A 17,504-nucleotide genomic window follows, 5' to 3' on the forward strand; every position below is an offset into this window, starting at 1 on the left:
TGTTAACTGTTAGGATAGATGATTCTCTAGTGTTCTTTCTTCTATTTAATCTCTTTCTTCTTCAGAGATATCGATGTAAGGTGTGCAAGGCCACTTATCTGGTTAATGCTATGCATAAAAGTCAGCTTAAGATTTAAGATGAGGTCTGTCCCAATCTGCCACTACATTCTCTTCCAGCTTCTACATACACCTGCCATCCTTTTATGCATGATAAATTAACAGCTATTCTTTGACTTCTCCTGATGCCCAGTACTATCTTATTAGAGGCAAGTTCTACACTGCTTAAAAATATATTCTCTTCAGGTGATGGTTTAGAGAAAGGTTGAAAGGAGGAGTGGACTATTTGGATCAGTAGGTTATAGGAGAAGGCAATGGGTAGGCTGGCCCCAAATAGAAAATGCTTTAAGAAATATGTGGACCAGTATCACAAAGGGTAGCAGGATCTAAAATTAGGATGAGATGTATGGAGGTGATCTGTCAAAGGAACCTGAACCAAAAAACCTTACAATTAGTTATTTTGTATGTAAAGTTCCTCTCACTCCATCTTTAGGGGTGCTTATTGGTATTTGTCTCAAAGTGCTTTCATGTAGGAAATCTCACATTCTCCTAAGGAGTTTTGATATGTTAGAGACAGGATCATATGTAGCCAGCCAAGGCTGACCTCAGACTCCCTATATAGCAGAAATGGCCTTAAAATCCTGATTCTCCTGCCTCAATCTCACACATATTGAGATTACAGGCATATACGACCAAGCTGAACAGTCCTCTTAAAAATTCCCCCCACTTACTTCCAGGTCACAGTGTCAAAGTTCATCAACATTTCTGTATAAAAGTATGTTAAAATACTCATCCACCATTGAGTTCATACTTATATTATTAGGCATTTTTCCTAAAGAAATAATCAAAATTATGCTGGGAGTGTAGTTCAATAAATAGAATGCTTACCTAGCAGGCACAATGGCCTGGGTTTATTCCTTAGCACTACATAAAATCTGGCATAGTGGCACATGCCTGTAATCTCAGTAATCAGGTGTTAGAGGAAGGAGGATGAGATTAGAACATGATCATTCTCAGCTACATAGAGAGATCAAGGCCAATCTGTGATACATACAACTTTGTCTCAAAAAAATCAAAATTACATAAATTAAACTATGGCAGAATTATTCATTAAATATTGGGTGATCAGATTCTTTATCTACACTAATATTCACCTGGTCAATATTAAACACAAATGGAGAAGTATCGGGGACAATGAGGGTCCAGCCCCTCGATAGTCCCCTCCCAGGGTCCAGGAAGAATCTTCAACTAGCTAATAATTAATCTTTGAAGAAATGAATCTATGTACACGAAATTCCTTAGTCAATACATTTTATTATTCTGTCAGTTTTCTCTCTACAAGCTTATACTATGCTCTCATTTTTAGCTCCTTTCTTGCCCAATTTCTCTTTACATTTATCTGCTGTCCCCTTCAGGTTCTATCTTAATTCCTTCATCTAGTTCTGCCCCTTCTAGGTTCTCATCCATCTAGTTCTTTTCCATATCATTCTCCCATCTCCTTCTTTCTCATCTTGTTCTTCCCTATCTGGCTCTTCCTCATCTTCCATCTCATTCCTCTAGTCCTCTCTTCTAGCCCTTCAATCTAGTTCTTCCCCATCTCAGTTTGTTCCTCTCAAGTTCTTACCCATCTAGTTCTTCCACTCTCTTTTTTCTTCTCTGTCCTCCAGTGCCCTGGAAGACCTGGCATATATACACTTACAAGCAATATTCCCTTGGCAGTGCAAAGCCAGGCTTCCAGGGTCAAACAGAGGGGTGATAAGAATCACATAGAGAGGCAATAACCTTTAATTATTATTTGCAACCCCAAAGGGAAGTGACCAATGGGGAAATGAATTAACTAAAGGCTAAATTCGGGTAATAGCTAAGAAGAGGGATCTTATGTGCTCAACTATGGTCTTAAACGTGATTAGTAGAAAATGTTAAGAATCTATAAGTTGCTAGGTCAATGGGAGAAAATAAAACTGCCTTCTTTTTTCCTGTGGCTCCTATCTGTCCAAGCTATCTGCCATTTTTTCTGCAGGGTGGGGAAAGTGTGCTCAGTCTCTAGGCAACCTGTGTACAGCTAGATGCCTCTGGTAATAGTTAAAGGGAGATCTGGAACCGGAGGTAAGGTTTGGGAAAGGAGGAAGTATAGCTTAATTGGCACATCCACCAGGCCTTCTCAGACAGGTAGCCTGGATACTTAAATGTGTTCCTAGAGAGTACAGAGGTATCTCTGATAAGGTACTTTCCTCCATCTGGGGATAGACCTGACCAGATGCTGCCAATGATGATAATTACAGGGAGGCTTGAACTGGGGTTCTGGCTGAGCATAGCTGTCAGCACAGAAAGTTATTTAAATATTCCTAGAAGTGGTTAGGTAAGGAGTTAGCAGTCTATAAAGTTAGTAAGGCTGTAAGAAAGGAGAGTCTGAGTTAAATTGTGTAAAACTATTACTTAACATCCACCTGACCTAGGCGGTGTCTCCTTGTGGAATTTACCTTAAATCAGGAGACTTTCATGTAGACTGTTATTTCTGTTAGTCCTTGAAAGTGGCTAAGGGAGATATCTGATTCCAGAGGAAGCCTTTCCTGAGGCTCTTCTCCAAATACCTTGAAAGTGTATGTCCAGAGAGTGATCAGTCCACACTGTTAGCCCTTCTTAGGGAAAAATCAATTGGGAAAACTATGAAGGCACACATGATTTTCATAACAGAAGACAGCTGATATATAACAAGCCAAGTAACACCAAAAACTCCTTGGAATTTGGCTTCCTCTGAAGGAATTCCTTGATCCCTTCAGGTAGCGGCTTTGCCATAATCAGCTGAGTTCTTATATATTCCTGCGGCCCACAGCAGAGAAGTCTTTGTGTTTCATAGTATACTTATTTGTGTACAAATGTACACAAATATATGAATGTATTCAAGATAATCACCTTTGCCAGAGTTCAGGAATCACTCATTTTAGCCAAGACTTAATTGTCCCCAGTGATAATTTTCCCTGTATTCTTTTACCTAACAGAACTTCATTAAATTCTCCTTTCCAGTATATTTTCTATTGTTTTATAGAAAAATTATATTAAAGGTAATAATTTATATAAACCAATTAATCTCTATTTGTGTATGTTCTATTGTGTTTCTCTTACATTTGCATTGCTAAAACGTGTTTTTTATAAGGGTCTCATGTAGCTCATGATGGCCTCAAACTCACTATGTTGCCAAAGACATCCTTCAATACTTGATCCTCCTGCTTCTATCTCTTGAGTGCTGGGGTTCTAAGTGTGTGCAGCTACAATCAATTTTATATGGTAGTGGAGACTGAACCCAGGGATTTGTGCACAGGAGGTAAGCACGCTACCAACCGAGTTGTATATTTGTATCCATAAATCTTTTCAGATATTTAGATATTTTTCTGTATAATAGGATATAAAATGTGAAGTAACTATGTCAAATACTTCAAACATTTGTAAGAATTTAGAAAATTGCTATTAAATTGCCCTGTAAAAATGGTATAGGCTGAAGAGATCGCTCAGTGTTTAGAGTACTGGCTGCTCCTCCACAGGTCCTGAGTTCAATTCCCAGCAACCACATGGTGGCTCACAACCATCTATAATGTGATCAGATACCTTCTTCTATTATTCCAGCATACATGCAAATAGAGCACTCATATACATAAAATACATACAAAAAACTGCTAAATCTGATAGCCTGCATTTGATCCCTGGACCCATATGGTGAGAGGAGAGAACTGACTCAAAAAAAGTTGTTCTCTGACTTACAAACACACACACACACACACACACACACACACACACACACACACACATAAACAAAGCAAAACAAAATGCAGACTGAATATCTTGCAACAGGCTAAGCAGTAGCAAAAGTACTGCCTGCAGCCAAGAAATTTTTTTGCTTTAACAGTTTATTAAAGTTCTGACAACAACATTATTAGGCAGATAAATGTATTCTAGTGGGACAGAATCATATGTTAGCTCATATGACTATCTATGGCAGAAGCCTCATTCAGGACACTCTGAGACTGTACAGGTCCTTGCGACTGTGAGACTTAGGTATAACCCACCTCAGCACAAGCCTGGAGAGCCCAGGGATTGCCTTTGTAAACACTACTCATCCTAAGGTGCTGTGGGATGTCTTTCTGTATGCTGTGAATATGTGTTGCTCTGATTGGTTGATAAATGAAGCTGCATTGGACTATGGCAAGGCAGCTTAGAGGCAGGCAGGAAATCCAGGAGAGAGGCAGGAAGAAGAAAGGCAGAGGCAGAGGCAGACATCCCACCATCCAGAGAGCAACATGTAATGGCACACAGGTAAAGCCACAGAACACATGTCGACATATAGATTAATAAAAATGGGCTGAGTTTAGTTATAAGACCTAGCTAGCAAGAAGCTTGAGCCATAGGCCATGGCCATGCAATTTGTAATTGGTATAAACCTCCATGTGTTTACTTGGGTCTGAGTAGCTACAGGACCGGGCAGGACACAGGAAAACATCCAGCTACACTAAGGAATCATTGCAGGAAGCAGGACCACATTCTCTGGTAGTAGGACAAGATAGTAAGGATAGGATTTTGTTCTGGGAACTAGTGATGAGAACTGGGGAGATCCTAACATCTTCCATCCTCAGCCTTGACTGCAGATAGGTCCTCTGAAACAGAACCATTGCAAAGATAAGATTTCTATTTCCAGCTACAATCACATGTATCGATTGCAGCTGCACTGAGCCATAGTGAGTCCACCTCAGAAATAGTGCATAGCAGCATGGGCCTTGGTCCTATGCCAGTATTATGATGGTCTTGGAAGACCATGGGCCCAGGGTTTAACACAGTTTGGGGGCCTTGGTGTCCACAAGCATGACATAGGAGCCTGGAGCTTGATCTGTGGAGATTATTCCCATGTGAGAATCAGTGTCTGAAACAGCCTGGAAAGTATAAATAGCGTATGTGGGTTCTACCCTGGACCCAGGAAGAAACTTGTGAACACAGGCTACTCTTTTAAGGGACCCTCCCATCTTTGCCTTCCCAGGTGGGATTACAGGTTCACTCCCCACACCTGGCTTTTTTATATGGAGACTGGGGATCTGAACTCAAGTCTTCATGATTGTGTATCTCTCAACCCTGGGAACAATGCCAGTGTCTCCTTTTTTCTACAATTTTGGGATAGCTATTATGGGAAACAGTTTGGAGGCTACTAAAAAACTAAAATAGCAGTGTTTTCTAATGTAACAATCTCATATATCTAAAGGAAATGAATTGGTTAGAGATGTCTGCACACACTGTTCACTGTAGCATTAACCCGAGTCAATAAATAGAACCAACCTAAGTAACAATCAACTGATGAATGGTCTTTAAGACCAAACTAGGCCCCCTCTGAATGTGTGTGACAATTGTGTGGCTTGGGCAGTTTGTAAGGCCCCTGGCAGCAGGATCAGAATTTATCCCTAGTACATGAACTGATTTTTTGGAGTCCATTCCCTATGGAGGGATACCTTGCTCAACCTTGATGCTGGGGGGAGGGGCTTGGTCCTGCCTCAACTTGATATGCTACTTTGTTGACTCCCCATGGGAGACCTTACCCTTTCTGAGGAGTGAATAGCGGGTGGGGTGGGGGCAGGTGGGGGTAGGGTGAGGAGGGGAAGGAGAGGGAGATGTGGTTGGTATGTAAAATGAAAAAAAACTTTTAAATAAAAAAGAGAAATATACGGGAGTGCTTACTGAAGTCTTAGTAATAACCTCTCCCTGTGTAAATGACCTCAATGCCCATTAGTATAGGAGAAATAACTTGCATTAAATACTTTTTTTTTTTTTTTAAAGATTTATTTATTTATGATGTATACAATATTCTGCCTGCATGTGTCCCTGCAGGCCGGAAGAGGGCGCCAGATCTCATTACAGATGGTTGTGAGCCACCATGTGGTTGCTGGGAATTGAACTCAGGACCTTTGGAAGAGTAAGCAGTGCTCTTAACCTCTGAGCCATCTCTCCAGCCCGCATTAAATACTTTTTATAATTAAAAAATCATAGTACATACATACAAGTTAATAGTATTTTGTCATGCAAAACAATGGGATATTGTCAAAGAAATTGTGTTCACATGGATGAAAATGGAGATCATCAGTTTAAGGGGGAAAAGCTAGGCATAGAAAGAAGCATACTGCATGATCTCAACCAGATGCTGAAATTTTAAAAGTTGATTTTGAAGAAGTTGAGAGTAGAATGGTAGGATGGCAGAAAAATGATGAAGGTGCTGGAGGGATATGGAAGATTTGATCAATGGGTACTAACTTATAGTTAGATAGAAGCAAATAGTTCTGGTGTGTTATTCAAAAGCAGGATATCTACAGAAAACGGTGATATAATGTACATTTCAATGCGGTAGAAGAGAAGATTTTGAAACTTTTAAAAACAAAGTAATGATAAATGTTTGCAAACATAGATATGTTTAACCTGATTTAAATATTATTTTATGTATGTACTAAAATAGTACATGTTACTTCACTAATATATACACTTTTATATTTTTATGTATTAGTAAAAAATAAATGTAGATGTGTGCTGTTGTATTTATTAAATACAAAAGCTGTTCCAGGAGATCAGTGCTCATATTTTTATTATAATATACCTAGAATAAATTGCTGGATCATAGACTATGTATGTATTTGCTTTTAATACATTCTGTCATATGGTTTGCCAAACTGGTGATGATAATTCTAGTTGTACAACATCCTTGTAAAATACTGCTTTTTGTCTTTATTTCAGACACTGAGGAGTGTTTACTGCTATCATATTTTGTCTATAATTTGCATTTCTCACCAACTAATGAAATTGACTTTAGTTTAACAAATTATTGGCCATTTAGATATTTTTATTCTGTGAAGTAAGTTGTTTTCTGTTTTATGATATTTGTCAACATTTTCTGGGTAGAGTGGTAGATTTATTCTTTTCCTTATTAATTTGCTAAATTTCTTCCTTCCTTCCTTCCTCCCTACCTCTCTCTGTGTGTCTCTTTCTTTTCTCTTTCTTTCTTTCTTTCTTTCTTTCTTTCTTTCTTTCTTTCTTTCTTTCTTTCTTTCTTTCTTTCTTTCTTTCTTTCTTTCTTTCTTTCTTTCTTTCTGTAGTGCTGAGGATGGAACCCAAGGTATTGTGCATGGTGGGCTATACCCTCAGCACCTCATGTCTAAAGATTCCTTATACAATGTGAATTAGTCATTTGTCAGATATATATGCTGGAAATATATTTTTCAGTTTGTAACTTGTTTTCTAGCAGTTTTAATGGAATTATTTTATGAACAGAAATATCATAGCATTAATGAAATGTGATTGATTTATAATGATTTCCATCCTAGTTTGTGAACCCTTTAACAAAACTAGTTACTCCAAAAATTTCAAAGGCAAACTCCATTCAAATGTGAATCATTAGAATTACAGGTCTACCTTTCCATTTTAGATTCAGAGGATTTGTTGTTGCCCTTATTAATTTTTTCCTTTCTTTGTTTTTGTTTGAGACATGGTCTCAGGCCACTCAGGTGGTCCATGAATGCTATCCGTCATGGAGGATGCCCTTGAACATGCTTTCTGTCCCAACCTCCTAAGTGCTGGTATCCTAAGACTCTGCTCCCCTGCCTGCTTTTATGTGGTGATGGGGTTGTAATGCAGGGCTTGGTAGGTGACTCTGTCACCTGAGCTATATTTCTAGATCCAGTGGTTTTGTGTGTGTTATTTAAGATGGGATCAATGTGCATGTTTTTTCTCATAGGGACATCTAATTGGTCTAATACCTTTTAAAAAGAAACTCTTTCCCTCCCTCACAGTATATAACATTCATTAAATACCAAGTGACTGAATATATAGGTGTGTTTTTCAGGTCTATAAAATTTACATATACACACATTTTAATCTTTGTGACAATATATTAGGATGTCAATATTAATATTGTAATATTATATTAGCTATGCCCAATATAGTAGTGTTATGCTATATTTTGATATCTGGTAGTAGAACTCTTGATTCTTCTTAGTCTTCAAGATTGTCTTGATATTTTGCTCTCTATTTTCATATATATGACTTGATTCTGGATATGAAGAAAAGTGCCCTCTTGAGATTTTTATGTGAATTACACTTACAAAAATCAATTTGGATATAATTGAAACCTTCAAAATATTGAGTATTCTGATTAATAATCATAATAATGTTTTAGTTTCTGTTCAATGAATATCAAAATTATTTTATGATTTCAGACCAGAGGTATTGCATATATTCAATTAGAATTATTTTTAGCTTTTTATTTTAATGAACTTTATTGAGCTATAATTTACAAACAATAAAAAGTACACATTTTTTTGTTTCTTTTTGGAGACCAGGTTTCTCTGTGTAGCCTTGGCTGTCCTGGAGCTCAATCTGTAGGCCAAGCTGACCTCAGACACACAGAGATTCATATGCCTCAGCCTCCTGAGTGCTGGGATTAAAGGCATGTGCCACCACCACCTTGCTGCATGGCATTTTTATAGTTTTGGTGATGAAACCTGGGGCCTCGGGCATGATAGGCATGCTCCTTACAATTGACCTACATCTTCAACCCAAGATACTCATAGTTAAACTGTAGAATTCAATATTTTAACGTATTTATCAGCAGATAAATGAGTATCAAGATATAGAATATTTTCTTCTGCTGAATAAGTTATGCTGTGCACCTTTACAGTCAGAAAGACAGCAACTTTCAAGTCAGATAAAAATGGTCCAGTTTATAATGTGTATGTTACTTTTGCTTATTCTAGAAGTCATGGAATGGAATCATCCCGAATGTACTCCTCTGAATCTGACAGATTTCTGTAAGCCTATCTTTTCAAATTCATCTGTCACTGCTTGTACCAATAACTTGTTCTTCCCTTTGATTAGTCATGTTAAAATTCATGGATACATCAGATTTGCTTTCTTCAGTCCTTTATCAATAATTATGTTTTTATCCACTTTGTAGCTATCATAAGTGATGTTGCTATGAACATTCCCATGCCAAAATTTGCAAAGTCATTTTTGTATTTTGCTGGGAAGATTTCTAAAAGTTGACTTTCTGGGAAAATATGGTATATGTAAGTTTAACTTTTCATGAAATTGCAAAAAAAAAATCCTGAAAAGTGGTTTAACTTCTCACCAGCAACAAATGAGTGTTCTTTTCCTCCATCCAAGAAGAAGTAGGGACTGTTGGCTATCTTACCTTTACCATTCCAATGAGTTCATTTGGATTTGTACTTGAATTTTTTTTGATCATTTTGGTTTTTAATATTGTTTTCACTGTACTATTGCCTTCTGAATTTGAGTCTCAGGAGTTCTTTATATTGGCTACAAATACATGAATTGTATCTGCTTGTTTCAAACTAGGTTGCTTGTTTATTTGTTTGACTGTTTGCTGAGTCAGGATTTTGCTGTAATTCCCAGGCTGTCCTCAAACTTAAGGGCTCAAGCGATCAGTTCCTCAAGAAGCAAGTACTACATGTGCTTATCACCACACTACCACACTTGACACTTGACCTTTCCACTGATCCTTTTAATATTTGAATTTAAATTTGATTTTTCTCCAGGGCTGGAAATTGAACAGAGGGCCTCATGTGTGCTCAATGAGTGCTAACATGGAACTTTATTCCTAAGCCTCCATTTCATAGCGTGTGTGTGTGTGTGTGTGTGTGTGTGTGTGTGTGTGTGTGTGTGCACATGTGGATGGGGTGCAACATGCTTGAGTGTATGTGTGGAAGTCAAAAGTAGGTCAGGGGTCAACCTCAATCTCTCCCTCTCTCCACCTTTGTTTATATATATATATATATATATATATATATATATATAGAGAGAGAGAGAGAGAGAGAGAGAGAGAGAGAGAGAGAATTGTATTTAGTTGGGGATTTAGCTCAGTGGTAGAGTGCTTGCCTAGCAAGCACAAGGCCCTAGGTTCGATCCTCAGCTCAAAAAAAAAAAAAAAAAGAATTGTATTTAATGAACCTAGAACTTGCTGATTTGGCTAGACTAGCTGGTTACCAAGAGATCCTATTGTGTCCATCACCCCAGTGCTGGGATTACAGGCACATATTACCCAGCTGACTTTTTACATGGATGCTAAGGATTCAAACTCAGGTTCACAAGCTTTCCCAAGTGACTGATATCCCTAATTCCTCCATTTCAATTTTTAAACTATGTTTTTAAAGGGCAATGTTTTAGTCAGACGGTGGTGGCACACACCTTTATTCCCAGCACTTCGGAGGCAGAGGCTCTGAGTTAGTAGCCAACCTGGTCTACCAAGTGAGTTCCAGGACAACCAGAACTACACAGATAATTCTTGTCTTGAAAAACAAACAAACAAAGGCAATGTTTTAAATTTGATAACTCCAATTACTTCCTTTTTTCTAAATTTATGAGTTGTTATTTGTGTTCCATCTAAGGAATCTTTCGTTCCTAAGATTGTAGTGTTTTTATATTTTACTTTGAAAGTTTTGTAATTTGAGTTTTTACACTGAGGCCTATGGAGTGCTTTGAACTAATTTGTGTAAGTAAAGGTAAAAGAAAAGGGCTCTTTGGGAGAGCTGTCCCTACCCCTCATTAGCTGCAGCACTCGGGAGAGTGGTTCCTATGCCATGCCTGGGCAACACAGTAGAGCTGACCCTTAAGGTGTCGGTGTGGGAGATCTGACCCTGAGGCATTCCCTTGTTCATTGCTGGAATGGGTGAAACGCTCCAGGACAACGCAGGAGAGCTCACCTGGTGGTGAGGACAGGGGAGAGCTGGAGGGCTGACCAACCCCGCAGCTACCCAGGCCCAGAGCCAGGGCTATGAGTTGGTCCACCCCAACATCCACCCCATCTGTGATCTGCTGGAGCACGTGAAAGTGCTGGTCCTGCAGACCCAAAGCTGCAGGATCTCCACTGCACAGGGCAACAGCAGGAGAGCCAAGAGGAGCCCCAGTGAGGGGCCAGCATCCATACTGTAGCAGTGTAGTAGAGGCCTCTGACCAGACCCGTGACTCTCTGCAATGAACACTTGCAAGTAAAGATGTGTGGATAGAGGGTTTACTGTGTGACTCACTGGGTCACACCACAGCTTACACATGAGCGATTTTTCTCCTCTTTTTTCTTTTCTTAAATTTTATTTTATTTTGGGGGGAGGGGGTGAAAGGTCAGAGGGTGGATACGAAGGGATGGGGAAATGAATGGGATGGAGATGTGTGATGTGAAAGACACAACAAATAAATAAAAAGGAGGAAAAGAAAAAAAGGTCTCTTTTCTTCCTGGAAGAATGCCCATTCGTTTCCAGACCAAAGTATACTGTTGAAGAATATACTTTGCCCAGTGGATTATCCTGATACCTTTGTAAAGAAATGAATTGGCAGGATATGCATAAGTCTATTGCTGGACTCAATTTTGTTACAAGTAACTGGAACACTCCTTTAGTAATACTCCAGTGCTACCACACTCCTTCACTGAGACAACCTAAACCTTGAAATCATGGTTATGAATTCTCCAGATGTTTTCCCTCAAAATTAGTTTATTCTAGGTCCTTGGTTTTTCTACATAAATGTTATGTGTAAGTTTGCAGTTTATAAAAGAACAACTGCTGGTATTGGGGGTTTGATTAAACTAAATGTGTAGATGAATTTGGAGTATTGAATTTCAGAAAAAATTTTCGTTATATACGTTTACATTTGTTTTGGTCTTTAGTCCCTTTCATCACGGTTTTCCAGTTTTAGTATACAGCTTACTTCTAAACATTTCACATTTAAAGCTCATCAAACATACAAATGATACTTTTACATTTCAATTTTCAATTGCTCATCACCAGCATATAAAATGCAAGTGTATTTTGTATGGTAATCATGTATCTGAAACCGTCTTCCACTGAATTCCCAATTATCTAGGGGGATTGCCTTCCCCTGTCCTCAGCTCCCAGGATGCCTCTCCTCCCTCCTGCTGTCCTCTTCAGCTCCCAAAGCTTGTCCTGAAATAGATTTACTGTATATAAGTTAAGATTATTTAAATATATGCTCATTGACTTGCAAACACATATGAACCATTGGAAGCAGAAACTCCTGAAAGAGACTTGTTGGATTCTTTCCATTCTGAATCTCTCACAAGGTTTCATAGCACACTATATTCTGGCACACCTCATGAAAATGCCTCGCATGTCTAGGGGCCCCTCACAAGGGGAGCCATCAGCTGCCCTGTCCTTTTCCAAGGTCCAAAAACAGCAGCTGCAGCCTGTAGAGTCTATATTTATATAATGACTTAGCAGAAGAGACAGATGGTTGGGGTTTTTTCCCAAATTTAATCCTGTTTTTCAAATAAGACTATGATTTCTTTTTTTCTTTCTGAAATGAGACAGGATCTCCTCAGCCTAAACCAGTGTTAAACTAGAGATCCTCCTGCCTCAGTTCTCCCAATGCTAGGTTTTTACAGGCAAGAGACATGTTTCCCTGCCTTTTCTTTTTAAATTTTAATTTAGATATAATTGCACCAATTTCCCTTCCCAAGTGCCTTCTCTCCAACTCCACCATGCTCCCTTCACTCTCAAATTGATAGCCGCCTCTTCCTCATTACCATCATTACAAAGAAAAGAGGAGGGATGAGGGGGATCCGTGCTTGGTATGTAAAATGAATAAAAAAAAATCTTAATAAAAAAAGATGCATGCTTTTCGTTTATCACCAAAAGAACAGTGCAAAAACACATTAGGATTTTTTTTTTAAAAGATTAGCCAGGCGGTGGCCTTTAATCCCAGCACTCGGGAGGCAGAGGCAGGTGGATCTCTGAGTTTGAGGCCAGCCTGGTCTACAGAGCAAGTTCCAGGACAGCTAGGGCTACACAGAGAAAACCTGTCTCAAAAAAACCTAAAAAGAAAAGAAAAGAAAACAATCTACATAAGCTTCTTTCTTGGCTAACTTCGTCTCACATTTTCGTGAAGCGAAAATGGACGACTTTGGTAGCTGAGGGGACAGCAGGAGGAAGGAGGGGCAACCTTGGAGCAGAGGGAGAGGGAAACTCAGTCCCCCCGAACAGTGGCAATGGCTAAGAGCCCCCTGGGAACACACTGCCCCTCTCCTTCAGACAGGCACATGCTCAGGGCCCAGAGTGACAGGGCCCAGCCTGGAGATGTCACAGTGACCCTGAGGTGAGGAGGGGGCCTGGACTCGGCCTGGCCAGAGACTCGGGGCAGAGGAGGGGCCGGGGCCGGGGGCGGGGCTCTGTCTGTGACGCAGCCTCACGTGACTAGCCCACCACGCAGGCTCACACCCCTCTCCGGGGCTCTGGACCTGCCCTGGCTCGCGCCCTCCGGCCCGCCGTCCCCATCCCTGGCCGAGGCACCTGTTCGCGGTGGCGCAGAGCGCGCGGCCCGGGCAGCGCGGAGAGCGGGAGCGGAGCGGGTGAGGGGGCGGCGGCCCGGGTCTGCGGAGCCCGTCGGGGGTGAGGGCGGCCCCCGTCCCGCTGTCGCCCGCCGCGCAGGCCGAGGCAGCAGGTGGCCGTCCCAGTGTGCGCGGCGGCGGCGGGGCGGCCGGCCCGGGGCGGGCGCAGGCGGGGACCCTCGGGGAGTGGGAGCGCGCGCCCCGCCCCGCGACAGCCGCCCCCAGCCCCCAGCTCCCCTGCAGCTCGGCTGCCCAGGGGTGGTCGGCGGGGCGGGGGCGGCCGTGGGGGCGGGAGGAGCCGGGCGGGGGCGGGGGCGCCCAAGGCAGCGCCGCAGGTCCTCCCCCCCCCTTCTCTCCGTCCCCCCTCCGTCTCCCCATCCCATCCACCCATCCCATCCACCCAGCACCCTCCTGCCCGGTTGGTTCGCAGGTCCCAGGAGTCGGGCTCCTCAGCGCACCTGGTGGTGAGCATCGCCGGAGGGGAGAAGGCCAGGAGAGGCCCAGGTGGGTGCTGGCGCGGGGCTGGAGGCCGGACAGGGGACAAGGGAACGAATGCAAAGCCGAGGCCCACATCCCAGGGCCCAACTTAACCCCCTTCTACGCTCTCCTTCTCTCCCATCCTGTTCTTCCATTTTAATGACGCAGCTACCTTGGAGATGGATCTGAGGAAAAACGGTGGACTTTGGGGAGAGGCGGGCTGGAATTGGGCCCCCTAGAGAGCATGGGGGCCTCTTGGGTGGGAAAATGAATTTTGAAAGGTGCATAGTAGGTACTCCATCCTCGTTGCTGATTAGTCCACCAAGATACCTTTTCCTTCTCTTGTTTCTTAGGAATAATGGAGTCCAAAGATCAAGAAGTAAAAAATCTCAACATGGAAAATGACCATCAGGAGAAGGAGGAGAAGGAAGAAAAGCCACAAGAGGCTAACAAAAGGGAGCCGCCCGCGGCCCTGCCTTTGGAAACAGGCGAATACAGCGTGCCTAGAGGGAGTCGCAGACGCTTCCGAGTCAGGCCGCCCATTGCCCACTATAGATGGGACCTGCTGTATAGGGTTGGAGAGCCCCAGGCAAGGGTGAGACAGGAGAACGTGGAGAGGTTTGGGGAGGATGTGAGGCAGCTCATGGAGAAGTTGAGGGAAAGGCAGCTGAGCCATAGTCTGAGGGCGGTTAGCACTGACCCGCCCCACCACGACCACCACGATGAGTTTTGCCTTATGCCCTGAATCCTGAAGTTCTCTCTGAAGAGAATATGGGGACCCCTGCTTCTAAAACGTACATGTTTGTGATGCACTGTTGTAAAAACTTTGAGGTTACTTCTTTCGTGTGGATCTCTTCTTGTTGCCAGCTTCTAATTGAAACTTGTGTTTCAACTTGTTGACTCAGTCTGTAATCCTTTTGTTAGCAGAATTTATCAATTGCATGGAAAGATGCTCATTACCTATTGTGAAGCCAATAAAGCAGATGAAAAAGGCATTCTCTGCACTTTTACTTCTTTTTTCTTTATATAAGAGTACAATTGATGAGAGAGAGGAGGGATTCTGCAGGCGAGGGACGTCGAGATCATGATGGGAAGATGTGCAGAGATGACTGGCCACACTAGTGGAAGCCCATGAACTGTGGACTGGTGGCTATGGAGCCCCCATGGGACTGGACTAGGCCTTCTGGATACGGAAGATGGGAAGACGGTTGTTTGGCTCGAACTATTTGGGGACACTCAGGCAGGGGGCTTGGGATCTGTCCCTGGTGCATGGGCAGGCTTCTGGAGCCCAGTGCCTGTGGTATGATACCTTGCACAGCCTTGGTGCAGTGGGAAGTGGCTTGGATCTGCCTAGGCTCAGTGAGCTGGGCTCTGCTGACTCCCCACGGGAGACCTCGGTTTGGGGGATGTGGGGATGCGGGGTGGCTTGGGAAAGAGGGCTGGGGGTGGGAGGAGGGAGGAGGTGGGTCTGTGGATAGCATGAGGAGTGAGTAGAAAATTTCTTAATAAAGAAAAATAAAATTAAAAAAGAGTACAAACAGTCACATAAATGGAGTAAGTAATGTTGATCACTGGAAGAACTGAAAACAATTTTCATTATATTTCTTCATTTTTCAAAATAGAACACATATTACTTAACGAAGAATTTGATGGCTTGAGAGATTGCTTAGCTCTTAAGAGCACTGGCTGTTCTTCCAGAGAACCCAGCTCTAATTCCCAGCACTCACAGGGTAGCTTACAACCAAATGTAACTCCAGTCGCAGGGAATCTGATGACTTCTGGGCACTAGGCACATATGTGCAGATAAAATTAAAAATAAAATTGTCTTTTTTAATAACCTTATAAAATGTGAGAATTTTTGAGACTTATGATATAATCTCAGATTTAGTTTACCATCTGGCATCTGTTATTGGGAAATATAATAAATATTTAATATCTATCCTTATGCTTATCAGTAAGGTGAAAATAATAATCACCTCAGGGCTGCTGTAAGAACTAGATGAGGTAATGTTTTTTAGCTTTTTCAGAGTTTTCATTCTCTTGGCATGTGCATAACTGAACCCTGAAATGTCTTCCGTTATTAGGGGGTGTTTGTAAGATGAGGTCTCTACTCACAGGTCCCGTGGGACAAAGGATAGGTGCATACTTCTTTACTGTGCCCCATCCTCATCCTTTCCCCTAGAGTCTATGTACTAGACTGCAGTTCTACACCAGACCCCTGCAGATAGCAAAAATCCCTGAAGTAAGAGATTCTCACTGACTTCTCTGGAATGCCCGTTGTACCGAATCCTGTTCTACAAGCACAACTAGATTCCTTCCTGTTTATCTTTTTTATAAAGATCATTTATCCGGGGTAGTTATCTCTTTAGTTGAGCGGATTACGAAAACTGTACGAGACAACAGCTCACTGAGTCTGAGACGGTTGCTCAGAAGAGCCCACATTAACCTGAAACTTAGGAATGGACAGAATCTTGTTCTGTGATGCCTTGAACGTCAGAAGATCATGTCAGTGTATCAGGGTTTTAATGACACGAAAAAAGTACATTTTATTTATGAAAATTGATTTTATTTTGTGGTTCTGGGTGGTGAACCCACAGTCTTGCACATACCAGGTATGCCAGTGTTTTGTAAAAAAAATAAACAAAGTGTAGGTTTCTGGAACATGTTAGTAAATAACTCATGACCAAATCTGGCCCACTGTTTATTTGGGAAACTGTAAGGATGGTTGAAAAAATATTTTGTAACACAAAATTATGGAATTTTAATTTGGTGCTTATAAAATTTTATTGGAGCACCAAATACTAATTCATTTACACATTGTTTATGGCTGTTTTTATATTACAGTGGCAATATTGAGTTGTAAAATAGTGGAGCTCGTCAAAGACTGTCACCTGGTCATGACATACAATGGTTGTCATCCTCTGCCTTAGACTATAACATAACAGTTGCACTTAGGAAAATGAAGGGAAGTTGACAGGTGAAAATGTCCATCATGAAAGGTAACAAACGAAGTATGAACCATATGCTTAATTCCAAAGTGTCCTAGCCTCTCACAGGCACTTGAAATAAAAGGCAAATTCATGAAGACAGCAGTTAAAATAAAGAATGTGTCTAAGACAGGGTCTCACTATGTAACCCAGACTCAAGAGGAACTCACAATGATCCTCCTATCTCAGCCTCCTGAGTTCTAGGATTACAGGCATGAGCAGCCATATTTGGCTAAAAGCATATTTTAATGGCAAAAAGGAGGCTTTATATATGTATGAGTGAACTGGGTCATTGAGGCTTAGCCTATCATAGGTATCCAGTAATTACTAATGAGATACATGAAAAAACTGATTATATCAATTTAGTGGTATTAAAAATAATCAGTATACAATATAGATGCTTGCATATTTCTAAAAATCTAACAGAACGTAATGCAGACAATCACTCATTATATATTTTTCTTTTTCTTGTCTAACATAATTCTTTATTGATTCTTTGAGAATTTCACATCATGCACCCCAATCCCACTCACCTCCCAGTTCCTCCATATCTTTCCCTCACTTCTGCAGCATCCTCCCCCCCAAAAAAACTCCTCCAAAACTACCAATTAAAA

At 41.5% G+C, this 17,504-nt stretch overlaps 1 protein-coding gene across 1 annotated transcript; it reads left to right on the forward strand.

Annotated features, from left to right (window-relative positions):
- The first annotated feature begins 13,291 nt into the window (after window positions 1-13,291).
- On the forward strand, window positions 13,292-14,898 carry LOC102914099 (protein BEX2). The gene is made up of 3 exons (XM_006995961.4): window positions 13,292-13,447; window positions 13,857-13,930; window positions 14,257-14,898. The coding sequence occupies exon 3, from the start codon at window positions 14,262-14,264 to the stop codon at window positions 14,646-14,648; it is 387 nt and encodes a 128-aa protein (XP_006996023.1). The 5' UTR covers window positions 13,292-13,447; window positions 13,857-13,930; window positions 14,257-14,261; the 3' UTR covers window positions 14,649-14,898.
- The last annotated feature ends 2,606 nt before the right edge of the window (window positions 14,899-17,504 follow it).

Source organism: Peromyscus maniculatus, chromosome X (genome assembly GCF_049852395.1).
Source record: "Peromyscus maniculatus bairdii isolate BWxNUB_F1_BW_parent chromosome X, HU_Pman_BW_mat_3.1, whole genome shotgun sequence".
Taxonomy (NCBI): Eukaryota; Metazoa; Chordata; class Mammalia; order Rodentia; family Cricetidae; genus Peromyscus; species Peromyscus maniculatus.